Source organism: Magnolia sinica, chromosome 6 (genome assembly GCF_029962835.1).
Source record: "Magnolia sinica isolate HGM2019 chromosome 6, MsV1, whole genome shotgun sequence".
Lineage (NCBI taxonomy): Eukaryota > Viridiplantae > Streptophyta > Magnoliopsida > Magnoliales > Magnoliaceae > Magnolia > Magnolia sinica.
Genome location: NC_080578.1, coordinates 103,125,875 through 103,149,307, shown reverse-complemented (window position 1 = coordinate 103,149,307; position 23,433 = coordinate 103,125,875). Strand labels below are relative to the sequence as shown.

The window sequence follows — 23,433 nt, the reverse complement described above, 5'->3', positions numbered from 1 at the left end:
CAATTTGGTCCACTTGATCTTTGGATCTGTCTTATTTTTTCGGCTCAAGCCTTACAATGAGCTCTCCAAATGAATGGATGATTTGAATATAACACATAACCCACAGAACTTGGTGACATCAACACACCACCCAGATCGGTGGTGTGGTACACCAGCCAATCTGCTTCCCAATAAGAGGGGCAGCACATGATTGGACGTTGTTAAAACATCACATTACGGTGTGGGCCACACACAATGCATATTGTGCAAGCTCATGTTCGTCGATCCATCTCATTCTTTTCCTTTTTCTCCTCAGCTTCTGAAAAGTGAAGTCATATAAACAGAGATTGCACAGCATTACTTCCAACGGTACTTTCATTTCATTCCTCTCTGCTGCCTTCATCCATCCATCCATCTAGAATGGAGTTGTTGGGTCCAATTGTGGATATCATTCTCTTCTTCTGGGCTCCTATTTCTCGGCACATTGGTTATTTCAAAGATCTCAACAACAATGTAGAGACACTGATGAGGAAAACGGAAAAGCTAAAACGAAAGCATGACGAAATTCGAGCAGAAGTCGACGATGCTATACCAGTCGGAAAGAGACAGAAAGCCCTCGTTGAGAATTGGCTCGCCAAAGTCAGAAAGACCGAAACTGAAGTTTATTCAATAAGATCGGAGTTCGCAGTAAGGAGAATATGCACCGACCACTTGTCTCGTTATAAATTGGGAAAAAGAGTGGTTAAAAAGCTCGAAGACATCAAAAAGCTCAACAAAAAACTCAAAGTAAAAGGGGTCTTCGATAAGGTGGCTGAATGCACTCGTCAGCAGAGGGTGTTGGAGATGCAAACATCACTACCGCGAGGACAACAAAGCACGTCTGAGGAAACCATGGAGGAGATATGGCAATGCTTACAAGATGAGGAGAATGGCGTTGTAGGTGTTTATGGGATGGGTGGAATAGGAAAAACCACTCTCATGAAAGCCATAAACAATAGGTGCACCGAAACCCGTGACTTTGATGTCGTGATTTGGATAACTGTGTCCAAAGACCTCAATTTGGGATCAATTCAAGAGGAGATTGGAAACAGGTTGGGTATGCAATTCGGCATAAACGAAGAGAAGAGGATCAAGCTGTTTGCTCAGTTGAAGAATGTGAGGTATCTGCTTATCTTAGATGATCTATGGGAAGAATTTAGCTTGAATCAAGTTGGAATTCCAAAGCCGGACAAGCAAAACAGATGCAAGATCATGATAACCACCCGATCGGTTGCAGTGTGTAATGCGATGGGGGCCCATAAGTCAATTAAAGTCAGAGCTCTTACAAGGGAGGAAGCGTGGAATTTGTTCTGTGGTAATGCAGTTCTGTCATCTGAGATTCGACCAGTAGCAGAGAAGGTTGTGGAAGAGTGCAGTGGATTACCGCTTGCAATAAAGACAGTGGGGCGGGCCATGCTTCGCAAGGATAAGAAAGAGGTATGGGAGAATGCATTGAGGGCATTGAAAGATTCATCACCCGAGGTTCCAGGGATGGAGCGTCAAGTGTTTCTTCCTTTGAAACTTAGCTATGATTGCCTAGAAAATGATAAGATCAAATTATGTTTCCTATATTGTTCATTGTTTCCAGAAGATGATGATATAGAAATAGATAAGGTGGTAAGATACTGGGCAATGGAGGAAGGATTCATAGAAAATGTGAATAACTTGGAAGAAGCATCAAACAAGGGGCATGACATCCTTGAAAGAATCAAGGACGCATGCCTCTTGGAGGAAGGGTCTAAAGGAAATAAATATGTTCGGATGCATGATTTGCTCCGCGACTTGGCTATATGGATCACTTCACCATCGTCATCCATCGAAGGCTCAAAATTCCTTGTGAAAGCTGGCGAGGGACTAGTGCAGCCACCAGAAGAGAATATTTGGGGAGGGATTGTAAGGATTTCATTGATACGCAACAAAATAAAAGATCTCCAAATTAGACCAGATTACCCTAACTTGGTCTCCTTCTTCCTCAATGAAAACGATCAATTACAGACCATTCACAGTAGCTTCTTCCAGCTCATGCCGAAACTTCAGATCCTCGATCTAAGTGTTACTGGCATCAAATCTCTCCCAGTGTCATTATCGCTATTGGTGAATCTACGTGCGCTCATCCTAACAGGCTGCAAACATCTAGTGGAGTTGCCACCATTGGGAAATTTGAAGGAACTCCGATTTCTTGATTTCTCAAAATCTGGTCTCAAAAACTTCCCTCAAGGCATTGCAAGCTTGGTTAAACTTAAGCGGTTGGATCTTTCATTCTTGTATGCTCTCAATGCAATTCCCTACGATATGATTTTCAGGCTATCTAGTCTGGAGGAGCTGAACATGTTGGGGCTGAAACACGTGGACGGAGCTACTTTCAGTGAGGCTACAACCATGACACGCCTGAGTTCTTTAAGTATCAGAGTGTCCAATCTTAATGGCTTCATCGCACATGATATGTTCTATCGATGGTTTTCTGGCTTGAGAAGGTTTGATGTCCAGGTTATCTATCAAGGTTATCCGGCACTCGCATGTTGTTCTGATAAGGATATAAGCATCTATGGATGTGACAATTTCCCCTGCGGGATTGAGGAGTTGATAAAACATGCAATCTCTTTATGGTTCCAAAAGTGCAAAGGTCTAACAAGTCTTTCTCAGTTGGTAGGCAATTCAAAGAGCTTAAGATGTCTTCAAGTCTTTAGATTCAGTGGAGTGGAATGCATTATAAACTGGAGAGAGGTTGGAGATGATGCATTGCAATGTTTACAGCAGTTGAATCTCCGTCGTTTACCAAACTTGGAGAAGATATTCGAGGGTGGAGCGCCTCCGCCAAACACACGCCTTCAAAACCTAAGAAGTATACACATTGAAGATTGTCCCAAGTTAAGGTGTCTCTTCTCTTCTAGTATGGTAGAACATCTACATCAGTTAGAGGAGCTTGAAGTATTGGGTTGTCCTGAAATGGAGGAGATGACAGAAGGCGATATGCTGCCTGATAATTCATTCCCAAGATTACGCATCCTGTATTTGGAGGACTTATGGAAATTAGCAAGCATTTGCAGTCAGCGATCTATTTTTGTATCTTTGGAAAAGATCATTGTAGATTCATGTCCTATGTTGAAGAAGCTCCCCCTCTTGAGCTCAAGCATCCATGAAATAAAAGGAAAAATAAAAGGCAACATAGAATGGTGGGAAGGATTAGAGTGGGAAGACGAGAACGCCAAGTCCCTCTACTCCACTATTTATGGAGACCGGATTAGCAGCTGAAGAAGCTTCCTCTCTCTTCGACATAGAAAAGGTGAAGTAGATTTCTTTCATTAGATCATGTTTTACAAATATCACCAAGATTCTTGAAAGCTCGCGATATTTTCACGGGAAGTTGATCAACTGATACTATCGTGAGATTTTGAAAATCTTAGAATATTTTAAATATTTACCGTAATATCGCAAAATTTATTACCATGAAGGAACTTCTTTTATGCTCGTATATTTAAAAATTTTGAATTATTTTTTAGTTTATAATAAATATTTAATATTTTCTTTTCAGGGAGAATTTTTGGGATAAGTCCACGTGAAGAACGTCAAGCTATAAAATCTCTCAGGAGATTTGTCACTGTCTATATTATTTTTATTTTTTCAGTTATGGCTGTATTAATTGTTGCCTTTATAGGCGACGGGAACATCTTGCATGTAAAAGCATTTGCAGCTGTTCACTTCTCCACGCTAATTTTGTAGCTGTGCACTGCTACCAGTGACATCGGGCGGATTGCCTGTTGACCCCAACACCACCAATCTCCGTCGTGTCACAGCATGGTAGGATTTGATTGGCCATGTGCCCCTAAGCTGGTGGTCGGTGCTCTGTGGGCCCCACCATGATGTATGTGTTTCATCCATTCGGTTCATCCATTTTGTTAGCTCATTTTGGGGCATGACCCAAAAAATGAGGCAGATCCAAATCTCAGTTGGACCACACGACAGGAAACAATTTGAATGCCTGCCATTAAAAACTTCCTAAGGCCCACTGTAATGTTTATTTGCCATCCAACCTGTTGGTTACCTGGATAAAGGAAAAACAAAAATAACAGCTTGATTCAAAACTCCTGTTCCTTAAGAAGTTTTTGATGGTGGGCGTTCAAATACCAATTTGGAGAAAGGGAAATTTTTTTTTTTGCCATTTTCAGTTTTGTTTGCTTGGAGGATTGAATTTCGCATTTTAGGTTTTGTTTCCAGTAGGATTTTGAGGGCGCTTGTATGATAAAGGTGGGACTTGTGTGATTTTGTGTGGTAGGATTTGAAGTTTCTGCCTCCGGGATTTGTTCATGGGAGGATTTTGAATGGAAAAAAGGTGGGAAATTTGAATCCCTGGCGGTGAAATGGTGGTCTGATTGTGGTGAAATTTATTTATTTATTTATTTTTAGGCAGCTGAGTTTTTGCCGAGTGGTTTTTGATTGAGGTTTTGAATGAAGAAGCTAAAAAGTTTATCTTTTTCACGAAAATGGTAGTTCTAGAGGTGTGATGTTTTCTTGTTGTATTGCAGTTGTTTCTCATCTAGTCTTTTACTTCTGTGTTTTATGTTGGTTTTGTGTATGGATTTTCTTGTGGAAATTGCTGGCTTTTGGGCTATAGTGGTTTTAGTATATTATCTTTGATAGTGAGAAGAGAGAGAGGTTCTTGGAGTGGAAGAGGATGGAAACGAGAGATTTCCTATTTTGGGAAGTGAGTTTGCTGGTTTTGGTATCGATGGAGAGCTCCAAGGCAAGCTCTCTTTCTAGCATAAATTAAGAAGGTCAGTTAGGTGTTCACTCCCCAAGTATAGGGTTGTGATGTAGTAATAAACTCGGTAAGACCGAGGTCGAATCTACAGGGACTGAAACTTGTACGTGATCTGGAACTAATTAGATCTAGAACTAGCAAAAGATGTAATCTCAATCAAATAGAATTTTAAGAATAATTGTGAAATAAATTATCTAAAACTAAAGAGAAATCAGAGGTAAGAAAACTAGGGATTCAGAGGATCCACTTGTAGAGATCAGAGAGATCTTATGCCTGCATCAAGAATTATGGAATTTAAGCTGAACTTACTTGATCTGGTTTTCAAGAGATGAAAGGTATATGAATTAGAATGGATTCCATCATCTAACCATGCCCAGGAGACAAAGCAAATAATAGGATTAAACTAATTACCAACCAGTCAACAGTACATGAAAGTTAGGAAGGGTACCATCATCCAACCATGCCCAGGAGACGATGGTGAACAACAGGGCTTCCTGACGTCATAAACATCAAAAAGGGAAAAAAGAAATATTCAAAGCCATTACAGACCCATTGTAATTTCAGTCACAACAGACCATTAAAGACTAAGAAAAACATTCCTTTAATAATCAACACAAATCAAATTCAGTTCATGAATTTAAATTAAAAGCATGAAATAGTATCTCCCATGAAATCGCTACAGGCTTCACCTCTTAGCCCTAGCTAAGAGGTTTAGCTACACATGAATGGGATGAACTTTTAACAAAGCAAATAAAAAAAAAAAAGAAATATAAAGGAAAAGAAAAAAAAACCCACGGCTGCCTCTTTCTCTCTCTCACGTTCCACTGACCATTCGTCCTCCAAGGCTGCCCTTCTCCGATTCCTCCTCTTTTTTCCCCTGAGCTCTCTCTTTTCTTCCCTTTTATCCCTTGTTAGGGACGGTGGAGAGAGGTTGTTGTTTTAGAAACGGAAACCCATTTATTTACGCAGAAAGAGCTTACGCAGCAAAGATTTTCGCAGCCGGAAGAAAGACGTGGTCGGTGATGTTCACCGCGGATGTCTTCGAGTAAACTCCCTTGCACGGTCGGTTTTCGCTCCTGCTCCATCCGAATGGCTTGGATCATCATGAGGTTTGATGATGGTGGCCCACTAGAGTCAACCACAACTTCCTGTTGCGGAATAGAGTCGCCGCAAGTTGACTCTGCTACATGCGATGGCCCATTTATTGAGACCGAGTCGAAAATCCACTCCGTCCATTGAATGAAGAATGAAAAACCAGGAGGGAATGGCTGGTTTCGGATCAAACTTGGTGTGGCCCACGGATTTCTTCGTTGCACCGTCTATCTTCCGTTTTCTGGCTGAAATCCGATATCAGTTGTCTTCCGGGATTCCGTCACCTAGGATTTGATGATAGAAAGCGAGGGCTTCTGGTGGATGGTCCCAATTAGGCCGATGGGCCCTGATGGTGGCCCACTGAGATCAACCGCAGGCTCTGCTACGAAACAGAGCCCACGCGAATGCGCTGTGATGGTCGGTGGGCCCCACAGTGATGTATTTTGAGAAATCCATTCCATCCACTAGGTTCAGGACGAAAAACCCTCCGGGAAGGAGTATTTTTTAGAGAAAATTGGTGTGGTCCACAAGCTTGCTTACTCCGCCGTCCATCTGACGTTTAACAGGTAGGATGTTGCAAAATCTTGCATGGTCTCGAAATATCATGTAGGTAAGGGTCGTGGCCACCCCCTGAAGTACTTGGACGGTTTGGATCATCAACATGAAAAATGGGTGGGGCCCACAAGCCAAAAACGGACGGACAGCGGTTGTGCGCTGTCTCTGTGTAGGAGATGGATCGGGTCAGCGCCTGCTGACCGGTCCAGCTCTTCCTGTGCACAGCGAGTGTGCGTGCGCTGGATGAGCACGCCACTCAAGGTGGGGTCTACTTGGATGTATATGCGAGATCCGTTTCGTTCATCTCTTTTCTCATATCCTTTTAATCGTGGGGAGCGAAGTTGAGGCACATCCAGATAGCAAGTGCGCCCCAAATCATGGTTTTAGTGGCTGAAGTGTCTATTGAGCCACTTCCACAAGGATCCAGGAGCTGAGATTCGACGTGTACGGTTTGTTTATGGTCCTCAGGCCATGTATGAAGTTTTGAGTTGAAAGAATGGAGGGAAGCCTGTGTTCTTACTTTCTGGACGTCTTCCAAGCCACTTGAGTTTCAGTTTCTCGGTTTTCTTGGGTTTCTGGTATTGATCTTGGTCTCCTGGAGTCCCGTCCATTGCCTTGGTGATTCTGGAGCGTCAAATCCATGCATTTACCACCCTTTTTCAGTCCAGGCTCTTAAACACACCCTGCATTACAAACACGATTAATTCAGGCCGTTAAGCAATATCATAATCGTAAATCTATGCAATCAATGAGGTCTAATATGCAATATTTGACCCTCAACACAACCCCCAACCAGCATTTTGCTAGTCCCGAGCAAAGTATGCGAAAATAAGTTGAGAATTCCAGGACAATTCGTATGAACTCGAATGACTTTTGCAGAATAATTCAGATACGGGACTGTTACGTTGCATGAATGTTGGGCCTTACTCTCTCCTAGACTCAAACACACGGTACATTTCATATTCAATTTCAAAGTATTAGTCCCTCAATTAGAACAATCCTAAACACTGAGTTCCACAGGTGTATAGTGTAATCTCGGCTTTCAACATTAATATGTAACTCTTTGTTTCAGGATATCATTGGTAACCAGTAAGAGAGTCCATGATAACCAAAACTTGCCTCGAAGATCATCTTTTCATTCCTTCAGCTTTTGATGATTTTTTTTTTAAAAATTAAAAGTAATACCAAAACAAATCCTCACCTATAGGGAGCAAACCTATGGTGAAGACTGCGTACTCAAACCTTTTTACGTATTATCCGTAGGGAAGGAAATCCACACGTATAGGGAGCAAACCTATAGTGAAGAGTCCTTGCCTAACCTCTTTCAACGATAACTTTTCCTTTCAATTGATCATGACGGCAAATTTTTTTTTTAAGGTGGTTCCTTCCATGCTTACTGATCACCAAATTAACCCTTCAGTATCAAACTGAAATCTTAATGTGTAAGCGAAATGTGACATGTGAAATCATGACTCAATCAATGTTTAAAACTTCTAACTATGGACTAACAATTTAAATTTAACTGTGAAATCTAATAGATAACTGAATCCAAGAGTCATAAAGTACCAACATCACGCATCTTGAAATTCTAAGTACCCTAGATGGCTGTCAAAATCACTTCGAATTCATCAGAAATCCTAAATTTTTTTTTTCTAAAAAAAAATTAATTTTCACAATTTTTGCTCAAGACCAAGAAAATGCCGATTAGGTCACCTAATCTCCCACCCCAACCTAAAATATACATTGTCCTCAATGTAAAAGATATGAGCATGCAATGCACTTGGGACAACGAAAAGTAAATATGAAGTGATGAGAAGATAGTACCTGGATGATGAATCGAGAGACACTTTCCAAGAGATCGCAGCATGGGCGTTGGTCAGTACGAGAGAGAAGGCAATACAAAAATAATAAAAATAAAATCCTACCTATACCACTTTCGTAGGTGCTCTCGATTGCATTTAGTGTATGCAACAAGCCTTTAAACCCCTAGGTTGCCCCTAGTGGACGAGTTGTAGTCTCGTGATGGTTTGTAGTAATGTTACCCACAAACATTGAACTAACTAATGATAAAAATGAAATGAAATGAAGAGCTGGGTTGCCTCCCAGGAGCGCTAAGTTTACCGTCTTCAGCCAGAAAAATAAAGCAACTACCCTAGTCCTATGAAAGCGATAAACCTACCTATACCTCCATCAGACTAGGAGATCAATCCTGGTAAACAGGAACAGTCAGGGGTATGGACATGTCCTCTGAATCAAATTTCTTGACAAATAGTTTCAATCGATGTCCATTGACTTTAAACTCTTTGCCATTGTCGGGATCTCTTATCTCAACGGCCCCATGAGGAAAAATAGTAACAACAATGTAAGGGCCGGTCCAACGAGATCGAAGCTTACCCGGAAAGAGATGTAATCGAGAATTGTACAAAAGGACCTTCTGACCAAGTGTGAATGATTTTCGCAATATGTGTTGGTCATGAAATGCTATCATCTTGTCCTTGTAAATTCTCGAATTATCCTACGCATCATTCCGGATTTCCTCAAGTTCATTCAGTTGAAGTTTGCGTAGCGAGCCAACATTGTCCAGATTGAAATTAAGATTTTTGATCGCCCAGTAAGCTCTATGTTCCAGCTCCACAGGCAAGTGGCAAGCTTTCCCATAGACAAGTCTAAAGGGAGACATTCCAATAGGGGTTTTAAAGGCAGTACGGTATGCCCATAAGGCATCGGTCAATTGGATTGACCAATCCTTACGATCAGGGTTAACCATTTTCTCCAAAATGTGTTTAATTTTCCTATTAGAAATCTCAGCTTGCCCACTTGTCTGTGGGTGGTACGGGGTGCTCACCTTATGAGAGATACCGTATTTCTTCATTAAGCTCTCAAATGGTTTATTACAAAAGTGTGAGCCCTCATCACTAATGATGGCTCGAGGCGTTTCGAATCGAGAAAGGATGTTTTCTTTTAGGAATTTAATGACCGTGCGATGGTCATTAGTTCGACATGGAATCGCTTCGACCCATTTAGTGACATAATCCACAGTGAGCAAAATATACAGATTTCTAAATGATTGGGGGAATGGTCCCATGAAATCGATGCCCCAGCAATCAAATGCTTCAATGATAAGGATGAGATTCAAAGGCATCATATTTCGACGGGACAATGCTCCCAATTTCTGACAATGCTCACAAGCTTTGCAAAACTCATGAGTGTCCCTAAATATAGTGGGCCAGTAAAAGCCACACTGCAGAATCTTGGCCGTGGTCTTTTTAGCAGAAAAGTGACCACCACAGGCCTGTGAGTGACAGAAGGAGATGACGCTCTGATGCTCATTGTCTGGTACACATCTCCTTAGAATTTGGTATGAGCAATATTTAAATAAATAAGGGTCATCTCAGAAAAAGTTACGCACCTCGGTGAAGAATTTCTTCTTATCTTGCGTAGTCCATTGTGTCGGTGTGACACCTGTAGCAAGATAATTAGCAATATCAGCGAACCAAGGTGAATGAGAGACTCTGAACAGTTGTTCATCAGGGAACATGTCGTTGATATGGGTCGTCTCAAGAGGATCAGAGGTATTAAGGCGAGAAAGGTGATCGGCCACAACGTTTTCTACTCCCTTTTTATCTTTAATTTCCAAATCAAATTCTTGGAGTAGAAGAATCCATCGTATCAGGCGGGGCTTAGAATCATTCTTAGAAAGAAGATGCTTCAGTGCCGCATGATCTGTATAGATAATGATCTTGGATCCGATCAGGTAGGACCTAAATTTGTCCAAGGCGAACACTACGGCTAAGAGTTCCTTTTCCGTAGTCGAGTAGTTCACTTGGGCAGGATTTAGAGTCCTACTCGCGTAATGGATGACGTAGGGTCTCTTATCCTTTCTCTAGCCTAGAACCGCTCCAAGAGCATAATCAGAAGCGTCGCACATAAGCTCAAAAGGAAGGCTCCAGTCGGGTGGCTGCATGATAGGTGTAGTGGTTAACGTGCCCTTAAGCTTGGTGAAAGCTTCCTGGCATTTCTCAGTCCACTCGTACGGAGCATCCTTTTGAAGAAGATTACAAAAAGGACGAGAGAGGAGACTAAAGTCCTTTATGAATCGCCTGTAAAATCCTGCGTGTCCTAAGAAGGATCGCACGTCTCTGATGTTCTTGGGTGGAGGTAAGTTAGAGATAAGATCGATTTTTGCCTTATCTACCTCGATTCCATTGGACGAGATGATATGCCCAAGGACAATTCCCTTCCGAACCATGAAATGACACTTCTTCCAATTAAGTACCAAGTTCTTTTCTTCACATCTTTTCAGCATACATTTAAGACTTTCCAAGCACTTGCTGAAAGATGGACCGTAAACAGAGAAGTCGTCCATGAAGACCTCTAGATATTGCCCCACCATATCAGAAAAGATACTAAGCATACATCGCTGAAAGGTGGCAAGGGTATTACATAGTCTGAATGGCATCCTTCGGTAGGCAAAGGTGCCGTAGGGACATGTGAATGTGGTCTTTTCCTAGTCTTCAGGGCCTATCTCTATCTAGTTGTAGCCCGAATACCCGTCAAGGAAACTATAATAGGAATGACCAGCTAACCTTTCCAGGATCTGATCAATGAATGGTAAAGGAAAGTAATCTTTCCTCGTGACGGTATTTAACTTCCTGTAGTCAATGCACATTCTCCAACCAGTAGTGACTCTAGTTGGCACGAGTTCATTATTAGCATTGGCTACGATGGTGATTCCGGACTTCTTAGGGACCACTTGAGTTGGACTCACCCACTGACTATCAGATATAGGGTATATGATACCCACGTCCAATAGTTTAAGAACCTCGGCCTTAACCACTTCCTTCATGTTTGGATTTAGTATACGTTGTGGTTGCCGAGCGGTTTTTGCATTATCCTCAAGATATATGTGGTGAGTACAAATCAAGGGATCGATTCCCTTGAGGTCCGCTATCGTCCATCCCAGGGCTCTTTTATGCTCAATAAGAGTAGATATGAGTATACTCTCCTGTTCTTTCTCCAGGTGGGCAGAGATCACCACCGGGTATGTCTCATCTTGACCTAAATAGGCATATTTCAAATCAGAGGGCAAAGGTTTTAGGTCAAGCTTCGGCGGCTTGAGGTTAGACGGTAGAGGCATTACATCGGTTTGTGACAATTCTTCAAATTATGGCCTCCACCGGTTAACTTCAAGTACCGGTGTAGTATCAAGCAAGGCACACGTCTCCCTAATCATGTCATCATCAAAATCATGGGAGTGGGCCAGACACGTCTCTAGAGAGTCAGAGGATAAGGTTAAAGGTGTCGTATCTTCCATGAAAGAGTCAATCATGTTAATGTCGTGGATATCGTCATCATCCTCTAAGTTTCTGCCGTTATTGAAAAAGATGTTTGACTCCAATGTCATATTCCCAAAAGACATAGTCATGACACCATTCCTGCAATTGATAATTGCATTTGAAGTGACAAAGAATGGGCGGCCAAGAATGACGGGGATCTGAGTGCTTATGTTATTGATGGGTTCGGTGTCCAGGATGATAAAATCTACAGGGTAGTAAAATCTATCAACTTGGACCAACACATCCTCAATTATCCCTCTTGGTACACGAATAGAGCGATAAACAAGTTGTAGTGTGGTTAGGGTGGGTTTTAATTCACCCAAACTTAACTGTTTGTATACCGAGCAGGGAATCAGATTGACGCTTGCTCCTAAGTCAAGAAGTGCGTGATCAATTCGATGGTTCCCGATTACACATGATATGATTGGGCTACCGGGATCTTTGAATTTCTGTGGCACGTCTTGCTTTAGGATGACACTCACTTTCTCAGTCAAGAAAATTTTCTTTTGAATACTTTGTTGTCTTTTGGTCGTGTATAAGTCTTTCAGAAATTTGGCATATGAAGAAATCTGTTTCACGACATCAAGTAGAGGAATGTTGACTTTCACTTGTTTCAACACCTCTAGGATATCCTGAGAGTTAGAGAGAGGATTTGGTGAAACCAACCGTTGGGGGAACGGAGCAACTGGCTTCTCTAGAAGTTCCGGTTCTAATTTTTGTGGGGCATCACTAGATCCATCATTGTTGTCCTCTTCTGGTTCCTGAGGTTTTTCGGGCCTAACCGAAAGAGTTTTATCAATGATCTTTCCACTCCTAAGAGTGGTGATGGATTTAATGTGCCCCATTTGATTTGAAGAGCTGGGATCACTAATCTTATACTGCGATTTAGGATTGAGGAGAGGTTGTATAGGAAGCATCCCATTTTCTATAACTGTCATACGAGAATCTATTTTTTGCATAAAATCTGTAATTCCCCGCATTGCCTGAGCCATCTCTTGTATGGAATTTTGAACCGGTTCCTCTTGAGGTTTCACTTGATTTAGATTTTGATTGAAGAAACCTTTAGGAGTAGCCGTTTGTCCATTCCTCCAACTAAAGTTTGGATGATTTTTCCAACCAGGATTGTACGTATTGGAGTTAGGTCCAGTAAAAGGTCTTTGATAGTTGTTTACGGCATTGGCTTGTTCATTCAACACTCCTCGAAAGGTAGGTATTGTAGGACAGTTTTCAGTTGTGTGAATGTTGCAATCACAGATGCCGCAAACAATTTCATTGACCTTATCCTTCTTTCCTTCCGTGGCCTCAACTTTCCTTATAAGCGTAGTCACTTTACACTTGAGATCATCTTCTTCTTTCAAGAGATATAATCCACCTTTCTCCTTTAATTGAGTCGGCCTAGATGTGGTGTTCGACTTCGGGTAATAATCCCATGATTGTGTTTTTTAAGCAAGACTATCGAGGTAATCCCATACCTTGTCAACATCTTTATTAATGAACTCTCCTTTACACATTGTCTCGACCATTTGGCGCATGGAAGATGTCAGTCCATCGTAGAAGAAATTTGTAATGCGCCACGTTTCAAATCCGTGTTGTGGGCATGAACTGACCAAATCTTTGAACCTTTCCCAACACTGGAAGAATGTTTCATCTTCCTTTTGGGCAAAGTTCATGATTTCTTTTCTGAGGGTAATCGTTTTATGATGTGGGAAGAATTTTTTTATGAATTCCCTCTACATGTCGTTCCATGTGCCAATGGATCTAGGACGTAGTGAATGTAACCACGTCTTAGCCTTCTCTTTTAAGGAAAAAGGAAAGAGTTTCAGCCTGATTGTATCCTCAGATACATTAGGAAAACATAATGTAGCTATAATCTCATCGAACTCTTTCAAATGTAAATATGGACTTTCTGATTCAAGTCCATGGAATTTGGGAAGGAGTTGGATAACTCCTGGCTTGATGTCCATTTATCCTGTGTTTTCAGGAAAAATCATGCATGAGGGCGTACACACTCCCGTCGGTTGTAGATAATCTCGTAAAGTACGAGGCGGGGGTGCCTGATGCACCTCGTTCTCATCTTGGGTATCCTCCACCCTGGGTGGAAGTAGAGGAGGTTGGTCTTCAGCCATAACTTCAATTAACTCAGAGAATTTTGAGTGGTGTCTAGTCCTGCGATGGATAGTCAACCCCTCAACCAATCCTCCTTCAGTCAAGAGACGTCGAGTGTTGTCACGGGCCCACTTGGGCATGAAACACTCACAGCCCTCAGTTAAATTCAAAACCTAATCCTAAGAAAGGGAAAGAAAATCTAGAAAGAAAGAGAGAGTTGGAAAGAAATTACCAAATTGGAGTCCCTAAGTTAAAAACCTGCAAAATAAAACAAAATAAGTTAGATTCTAAAAAGAGAAGAACGATCCTTTAAAAGAAAGATAGCAGTAACTGATTTCTAAAAGAAGGAATTCCTAAAAGAAAGTGGAAATTTTTAAAATAATTTAGGAAAGTCCTAAAGTAGAAAGTAAATTACTAAAAGAGAATTGAAAAATAGAAAGTAGGGAAGGAGCTTACCGAATTAGAAATTTCTATCTTAAAGGCCTACAAAATAGGAAGGTTAGTTTCTAAACAAAAATTCTAAAAATAAATTAGGAAACAAAATTAGATTCTAAAAGAGTTAAAATTAGAAAGTTACTAAAAATAAAAATAGAAAGTTAATTCCTAAAAAGGGAAATAACTAACCTAGTTTCTAAAAACAAAAGAGGAAAATTTTCAAAAATAAACTATTTCCTACAAATAGGAAAATACTAGAATTAGAAGATTTCTAAAATTTAAACCCTAATTTTAAAAGTGGAAAAAGTAGAGAAATTAGGAAGGAATTACCAATTTAGGAACTTATATCAGGATCCTACAAAACATGGAAACAAGTTAGTTCTAGAAATCAAAAAACCTAAAACTAAAGTTAGTCAAATTCTAATATTAAACTAATTCTAAACCTAATTAATTTCAGAGAATCGCAACCGTTAGTCCCCGGCAACGGTGCCAAAAACTTGTTCACTCCCCAAGTATAGGGTTGTGATGTAGTAATAAACTCGGTAAGACCGAGATCGAATCCACAGGGACTGAAACTTGTACATGATCTGGAACTAACTAGATCTAGAACTAGCAAAAGATGTAGTCTCAATCAAATAGAATTTTAAGAATAATTGTGAAATAAATTATCTAAAACTAAAGAGAAATCAGAGGTAAGAAAACTAGGGATTCAGAGGATCCACTTTTAGAGATCAGAGAGATCTTATGCCTGCATCAAGAATTATGGAATTTAAGCTGAACTTACTTGATCTGGTTTTCAAGAGATGAAAGGTATATGAATTAGAATGGATTCCATCATCTAACCATGCCCAGGAGATAAAGCAAACAACAAGATTAAACTAATTACCAACCAGTCAACAGTACATGAAAGTTAGGAAGGGTACCATCATCCAACCATGCCCAGGAGACGATGGTGAACAACAGGGCTTCCTGACATCATAAACATCAAAAAAGGAAAAAAGAAATATTCAAAGCCATTACAGACCCATTGTAATTTCAGTCACAACAGACCATTAAAGACTAAGAAAAACATTCCTTTAATAATCAACACAAATCAAATTCAGTTCATGAATTTAAATTAAAAGCATGAAATAGTATCTCCCATGAAATCGCTACAGGCTTCACCTCTTAGCCCTAGCTAAGAGGTTTAGCCACACATGAATGGGCTGAACCTTTAACAAAGCAAATAAAAAAAATAAAAGAAATATAAAGGAAAAGAAAAAAAACCCACGACTGCCTCTTTCTCTCTCTCTCACGTTCCACTGACCGTCCGTCCTCCAAGGCTGCCCTTCTCCGATTCCTCCTCTTTTTCCCCTGAGCTCTCTCTTTTCTTCCCTTTTATCCCTTGCTAGGGACGGTGGAGAGAGGTTGTTGTTTTAGAAACGGAAACCCATCCGTTTACGCAGAAAGAGCTTACGCAGTAAAGATTTTCGCAACCGGAAGAAAGACGTGATCGATGATGTTCACCGCGGATGTCTTCGAGTAAACTCCCTTACATGGTCAGTTTTCGCTCCTACTCCATCCGAATGGCTTGGATCATCATGAGGTTTGATGATGGTGGCCCACCAGAGTCGACCGCAACTTCCTGTTGCGGAACAGAGTCGCCGCAAGTCGACTCTACTACATGCGATGGCCCATTTATTGAGGCTGAGTCGAAAATCCACTCCGTCCATTGAATGAAGAATGAAAAACCAGGAGGGAATGGCTGGTTTCGGATTAAACTTGGTGTGGCCCACGGATTTCTTTGTTGCACCGTCTATCTTCCGTTTTTCGGCTGAAATCCGATATTAGTTGTCTTCCGGGATTCCGTCACCTAGGATTGGATGATAGAAAGTGAGGGCTTCTGGTGGATGGTCCCGATTAGGCTGATGGGCCCTGATGGTGGCCCACTGAGATCAACTGCAGGCTCTGCTACGAAACAGAGCCCACGTGAATGCGCTGTGATGGTCGGTGGGCCCCACAGTGATGTATTTTGAGAAATCCATTCCGTCCACTAGGTTCAGGACGAAAAACCCTCTGGGAAGGAGTATTTTTTGGAGAAAATCGGTGTGGTCCACAAGCTTGCTTACTTCGCCATCCATCTGACGTTTAATAGGTAGGATGTTGCAAAATCTTGCATGGTCTCGAAATATCATGTAGGTAAGGGTCGTGGCCACCCCCTGAAGTACTTGGACGGTTTGGATCATCAACATGAAAAATGGGTGGGGCCCACAAGCCAAAAACAGACGGACAGCGGTTGTGCGCTGTCTCTGTGTAGGAGATGGATCGGGTCAGCGCCTGCTGACTGGTCCAGCTCTTCCGGTGCACAGCGAGTGTGCGTGCGCTGGATGTGCACGCCACTCAAGGTGGGTCTACTTGGATGTATATGCGAGATCCGTTTCGTTCATCTCTTTTCTCATATCCTTTTAATCATGGGGAGCAAAGTTGAGGCACATCCAGATAGCAAGTGGGCCCCAAATCACGATTTTAGTGGCTGAAGTGTCTATTGAGCCACTTCCACAGGGATCCGGGAGCTGAGATTCGACGTGTACGGTTTGTTTATGGTCCTCAGGCCATGTATGAAGTTTTGAGTTGAAAGAATGGAGGGAAGCCTGTGATCTTCCTTTCTGGACGTCTTCCAAGCCACTTGAGTTTCAGTTTCTTGGTTTTCTTGGGTTTCTGGTATTGATCTTGGTCCCCTGGAGTCCCGTCCATTGCCTTGGTGATTCTGGAGCGTCAAATCCATGCATTTACCACCCTTTTTCAGTCCAGGCTCTTAAACACACCCTACATTACAAACACGATTAATTCAGGCCGTTAAGCAATATCATAATCGTAAATCCATGCAATCAATGGGGTCTAATATGCAATATTTGACCCTCAACATTAGGCTCACTTTTTTTCCCTCTTCCCTTCATTCATTATCTGTTTGATAGGTTTGTCTTGTCACAGCATTAACAATGATTTATATATGGTTGCTCAGATTGGATCAAAATGATTGGGAGTTCTTTTCCTCGCTTCCTTTGTTCTTTTGCTGTTACCATGAGAGTTTTACAGCCAATTGTAAGGTGAAAGTCAAGAGCATCTTCCTTTTTAACCCGAACAATTACCATAACCCCCTTCGTGATCTTCCACGAATCACTAGTGAATTTCATCATGTGTCCAGAATATGCAAGTCAACCAACCGAAATCAAATTCTTTTTCAGATCTAGAACATGCCTGACATCTTTTACCTTTAGCATTGTCCCATTCGACTAGTTTATTTCCCACAATACAACAAGGTTCATCATCTACCATGTAGACTTTCCTGAGATTACCTTGCACATAACTATGAAAAATATCCCTACTTGAAGTAACATGAAACGAGATACCAAGATCTATTACCCAAGATTCATTATGAATATCCAAAGATAAAATTAGGGCATCAAAAATGTTTTCTTTAAAGATGTTTACATAATCTTTACCCCCCCTAGTTCTTGTTTTCTTGTTTTTTCTTTAGAGCTTTACAGTCCCGCTTCATGTGCCCTTTTTTTGCCGCAATTCCAGCAACCATCACCTTTTTCATATAAAGGCTTGGATGATTTGTTAATCAACCATGATTTCTGTTTCCTCTGTTTGGTGTTCTTCCACTTTCTTACGTATTCAAAGCAATCCTCGATGTTTCACCTGAAGATCTCAAGGCTTTCCTCTAAGATTCCATACTTAGAACAAGGCTCACAACATCATCATACTTTAACTTTGCTAATCCGGTAGAATTGCTCACGGCTACCACAAAAATATCATAGCTATCTGGTAACACCAATAAGATTAGAACTCTAATTTCATCATCAAAATTAAGGTCTATGAACTCCAACTGGCTTGTGCCTGCATTCAACTCATTAAGATGCCCCAACCACATTTCCACCATCAAACATCTTCAAATTGAAGAGGTTCTTCATTAAAAGAACCATATTGGAAGTAGAGAGTTTTTTCGTACATCCTTGATAGGACTACCATTAAATCCTCTGTGGTCTTCTCCTTCCAGATGTTGAACGCAACAGATTTCGCTAGAGAAAGTCGAATCATTCCCAAAGCCTTTCTATCGAGTACTTATAAGTCGCTATCGGACATCTTCACTTGGTTCTTCGATTTTCCTCTAAGAGGAAGATAGAGATCCTTTTGATATAGGTAATCTTCTATCTGCATCTACTAGAATCCGAAGTTCGAACCATCGAACTTTTCAATCATTGTCTTTCCTTCTTCAAACATTGCGCTCCTAGTCAAACCAAGAGCTCTGATACGAATTGTTGGGAGAAAGATCTTCTCTTAACTACACACACAGCAATTTCAAAATAAATAGAAAGCAGAAAAAAGAGGCAGACCACAACATGGAGATTTACGTGATTCCCTTTCAATATATCTACGGATTCACTCCAATCCACTATGCTCAAAGGGAAAAAAATGAAGAAGAAACTCTCAATACAATGACGGCTCTCTCTCTCTCTCAATGCACCAAACAAAGTAGGGTTTACATTAAAAAAAATCCTATGAAATTACGAAATTTTCCTCCAGACCGGGGGCACATCCCCAAACCCCCAAGAAAGGAGGCGCTGCCACCCTACGACCCTCAGCGAGCTCAGAGAAAGTATTGGCTAGATGAACAGTACACCTCTAATGATCAAGCTTCATAGATCCTAACAGGTAGCACGCCTAACTAGGCTTTGGCCGAGCTTGGGCCCACTATAATACAGGGGCATTTTCACACCGGGCTCGAGTGGGGTAGCACGTGGGATGCGGGGACACACTCGGGGTGGGCGACCCATGTGATTTGGGGTCCTCGGGGGAAGTCTCATGTTCGAGACTCCTCACCGGGGGTGATTAATGCGTATTTCACACCGGACTTGAGTGGGGTAGCCCGTGGGATGCCAGGACACACTCAGGGTAGGCGGCCCATGTGATTTGGGGCCCACGAAGGGGGGTTCGGCTGAGGTCCTAATCCATGAGATGTGGGGCCTAGGCTATGAGATAAATGGATAAATTTGTCATACTCTAATAGTTCGAGCTTTTAAAGCAAGTGGTTAATTGTCCTGCATCACACTAGCTAGCTTAGTCTATGTGTTAGGCTTGAGCTTGACATGAATAGTCCAATCAATTTTTAAGTTAGGCTCAAATCATTTTAGCCCAACACAGTCCGGCCCATCCTAGCCCACCCTGACTTAGACTGTTGGTTTGATGCCTCTAAAATGTCTATTTCTTTGTGCATGTGTGACCCACTAGATCAATGGATGGATAGGAACATTTAAGCGGGAAATAAGGATTTTATCAAATTTTCAAGCTGGGTCTAGTCGCATCGTACCCGAGCTTGGGCTCAACAAATTTTTTTCGAGCTCGATTTTGTGCCTACAATGTTACAATGTTAAGCCCATGCCAAGATTGGGTAGGCTCGGGCCTTGGTTTCAAGTGTTAGGTTGGGCCCGGCCCAAACCCAACCCATACCCAACCTTAGTGATGAGTACAAAAGCATGCATAAGTTGGCTCATAACAATAACCACATAAGTGATATCTAAATGGTGATAGTAGGGTAGATGGCTTTACCAAGAAGATGTTAATAAGTACTAGTATAGCGAGTATCTGATTTGTCTTATGTAAGTTGATGGTTCATTTCAATGGGAGAGTCAACTAGTTTTGCTCTAAACTATGCCGGCATTATGGATGGGTTTTCAATTCTGACAAGTGGTGCCCATGGTTGGGTAATATGGATCATTAGTATGTTGAATCCCGCCAAATAGAAAATGCCCCTAAATGCACTAGCTAGAAGATCCAAATGACCAATATTAGGACCCTTTGGGTCATTGTTGTATTTCTCTTCTTAACTATCTACTTTTTTTTTTGGGTAAAGTGGACTCATGCCACATCAGTGTCATTGATCAGAGAAATTTATAGGATTTCGGGAGGGTCCCAACAAAAAGACTGCGGACCTTTCCTATCGTGTAGCCCCTTAAAAGATTAAAGTAAAAACAAAATTAATTGGATCCCGATGGACCTCTGTGCAGACGAAGAAAAGAAAAACCAAGATCTCCTGGTCTTGAGCTCCTTAAAGAACCTAGGCCTGATTTGTCCAAGACAAGCGGTCCTCGGACACTACATGGAAGGTCAGAAATGGTTTGGAAAATTCTGTCTGGGCAACCTTCACTGGCCATTCGAGCTAGCTCATCTGCAACTGCATTTCCTTCTCGAAAAATGTGAGTGAAGATGAGATTAAGAGTAGTCGTCTTTGCTTGAATTTCCCCCATCCTATACTAAATACTCCAAGGACAGGCCGCTTGAGGATCCCTTGCCGCATTAACTACAATATTGGAATCCGATTCGACAATCACTTTTGTCAGGCCCATTTTGGAACAGATGGACAAGTCATCAAGCATGGCCTAAGCTTCCGCCACCTTATTAGTTTCGATTCCGTATTGTCTGCAGAAGGCAAAGATCAGTCTCCCATAGTGGTCTTTACAAACTCCTCCACCTCCACTTTCATCTGGGTTGTTTCTGGACGAGGCATCAGTGTTCATTTTCAGCCAGCCTATTAGAGGCTTGGACCATCTGACAAACTGGGTACCACCTGATGCAATTAGGGCCGGGCATTTGATATTCAAGGTCTGAAGAATAACGTTGGCAGCCGTGGACCGAGTATCCTCCTCCTGAATAGATGATCCAATCTCTCTTAACTAAGAGGTCACCTTAGAGAAGATGGATTTCTCTGACATTTTGTGGCCCTCAAACCGAGCAGAATTTCTATGCAGCCATATTTCCCAAATGACCAAACTTGGGAGGAGACCGATAAGGATGGAAGAGCAGGTTGAGAGCTGGTCGCTGATGTCTAATGGCGGATGCGGTGAAGAATGGTTTGGTCGGGTATTTGGGAAATACCAAACAATACGTGGAAATGCTGCCAAACGATTGAAGCAATAGTTCCCTAACTGAGAAGATGATCTATGGATTCCACTGCATAACCGTGTTGGGCTGCCAGATGAAGAATGTTTTGCTGCTGATGGTGGACAATGTTGTGATGGACCATTGCTGGAGGAGAGGAATGTTCCGCCCCTGCTGGGTGATAGTGAAGATTGACACTATTTTGATGGGGCATAGATGATGGAGGATTTTGCATAGTCCCTGGCAGTTGCTGCTGCTGACTGTCACTACTCAGGTGGAGGTGGGATGGGTTGAGATCTTGGCGCTGAGGAGAGAGATTGTGGTTGCTTGGATGAAGCAAACCTGCGGAGGGAGGTGGCGGGAGGTTTGGGTGAGCTTGCTTGCAGCATTCACATCTCGAAACAATGTGGACACCGAACCTCTGCACTGCTGAATCAATAGGGATTGCGTGGTGGACTGTTTTCTAAGCAAAGATAGAAATTTTCGGCGGTAGGAATTTATGCCAGATCCATTTAATCCATGGAATTTCTGGCTGATGGACCCTGATAGCGTTCCAAGCTGATTTGAGGGAGAATGTTCCTGACGAGGATAAGTCCCAAATTAACTTGTCTGCACGGTTAGACAAGGCCACTGAAGAAGTTGAGATAAATTGCATTGCGGAAGGAATGATGAAACTTTAAATATCCGAGAAATTCCAGCGACCTGAGATGGGGCTGAAGTCTCTGATAGAAGCAGATAGGAGAGTGTGAGGGACGGGGGATGTTATGACACCTGCTAGGAGCCCACAACCGGACCAGTTATGAATCCAGAAGCTGATTTTTGCTTCTCCAATGAGCCATTTGGTGTGGCGAAGAGTGTTGGGTAAGGATTTGAGAAGTTCGCCCCAGACTGGGGAGGAAGTCGAGCCTGTTACTCTTTTGTTAAAGATGAGCTTCCAGAAGTACTTTGCTGACAAAAAAGAGGCCCATAGAGATATACTTTCGATAAGGTTCTAGCACATCTTGACTCGGGAAGCCTGCATAACATCTTCTATTTTTCTAACTCCCAGGCCTCCTTCTTAACTATCTACTGTAGGTTGGGACTTCATCAAGAAATCCTAGGCTGGCAGGGGCTGGTGGGTTAGTGCAGGATACAATGGGAAATGTTTGGCGAAATTTTTTGGCCTGGTCAATATCCCTGACTCAAACAAAGTGGAATGGTTGTCGTTCTCAATGTGGATAGGCTGGTGACTCGTCTAAACCTCTTACTTGCGACTATAGGAGGCGATTCTTCTAATGCGATCGCCTGGGCCAATGGTCGGGATTACCAATGGAGACTTGTAGATATTTTAGAAGAAACTCAAATATTTGTCAGGACCATCCGAGTTTGTTTGGGTCCATCCTTAGGGAGGTGAACACTGAGGCAAATTCCCTTGCCAGGCAAGAAGCCTTTTGTGTTGAGATGTCTACAATTGAAATGTGTTAATGGATGGTAGAGGCCTATGGGGTGTGGGTCCTTTCTTTTTTGCTTCTAGCAGGGTTTGTGGGTTTTCTCCTCTATCTTTCAATTCTTTTCAATACTGTAGGCCACAAATCAAAAGGCTTATATTGTACTACCAAAGAGACCTTCAAGTCATAGTCCATGCAAGGTGGGAAGCAACAAACCACTGGTCTGGTGGCCCCATTCATCAAAATCGAAAACCCATCTAGATTATGCAAAGGTGTATCATATAACTCATCATAAAGTAAACTTCCTAAATTGCAGTCATGTTGGGGAAGGAATGCAGTCGCAATTCAAGGGCTATTGTTAGGAATCTTTGAAAACATACATTAATTTCCACAAATATCCTCTTAATTCAATGAAAATTCACAACTCAATGAACATGCGCATCCAAACAGGCAGCAGGAGGTTCCCTTTCCGTCCAATTCAAGGAAAACCAACAACAGCCTATTAGTGGAAAAAGATCGAAAATCAGAATCCAGCAGAGCACCACGGTTTTTCTTTTCTACGCCAAACGTAACATCGATCGTTTTGCCTGTTGGAAATTGAAGTTTGGAAAACTATTTAAATTATATAAAATTAAAATAAGAAAGTTAAAAAACTTATCAATTTGTATAAGTCGAGGCATGACGTGAGTCACTCGGCTTGAAATCGAATTTGCTCCCCTTGGACAGCGTCCCAAGTGCAACAGGTTTCCAGAGCAATCGACCTCCAGGATACAACGACTATGAA

The 23,433-nt window shown here is 41.9% G+C and overlaps 1 protein-coding gene and 1 non-coding gene across 2 annotated transcripts; both read left to right on the top strand.

Moving 5' to 3' along the window:
• Positions 1-399: 399 nt before the first annotated feature.
• Positions 400-3,270, top strand: LOC131249803 (probable disease resistance protein At4g27220). Its single transcript, XM_058250561.1, has one exon. It carries the CDS (start codon positions 400-402, stop codon positions 3,268-3,270), a length of 2,871 nt encoding a protein of 956 aa, XP_058106544.1.
• A 10,071-nt stretch (positions 3,271-13,341) lies between these two features.
• LOC131250471 (small nucleolar RNA R71) lies at positions 13,342-13,448 on the top strand. Its single transcript, XR_009173396.1, has one exon. It is a non-coding gene; the product is annotated as a small nucleolar RNA R71 (small nucleolar RNA).
• Positions 13,449-23,433: the final 9,985 nt, after the last annotated feature.

Coding starts and splice junctions, on each gene's coding strand:
- LOC131249803 (XM_058250561.1), top strand. CDS start 400: ATGGAGTTGTTGGGTCCAATTGTGGATATCATTCTCTTCTTCTGGGCT.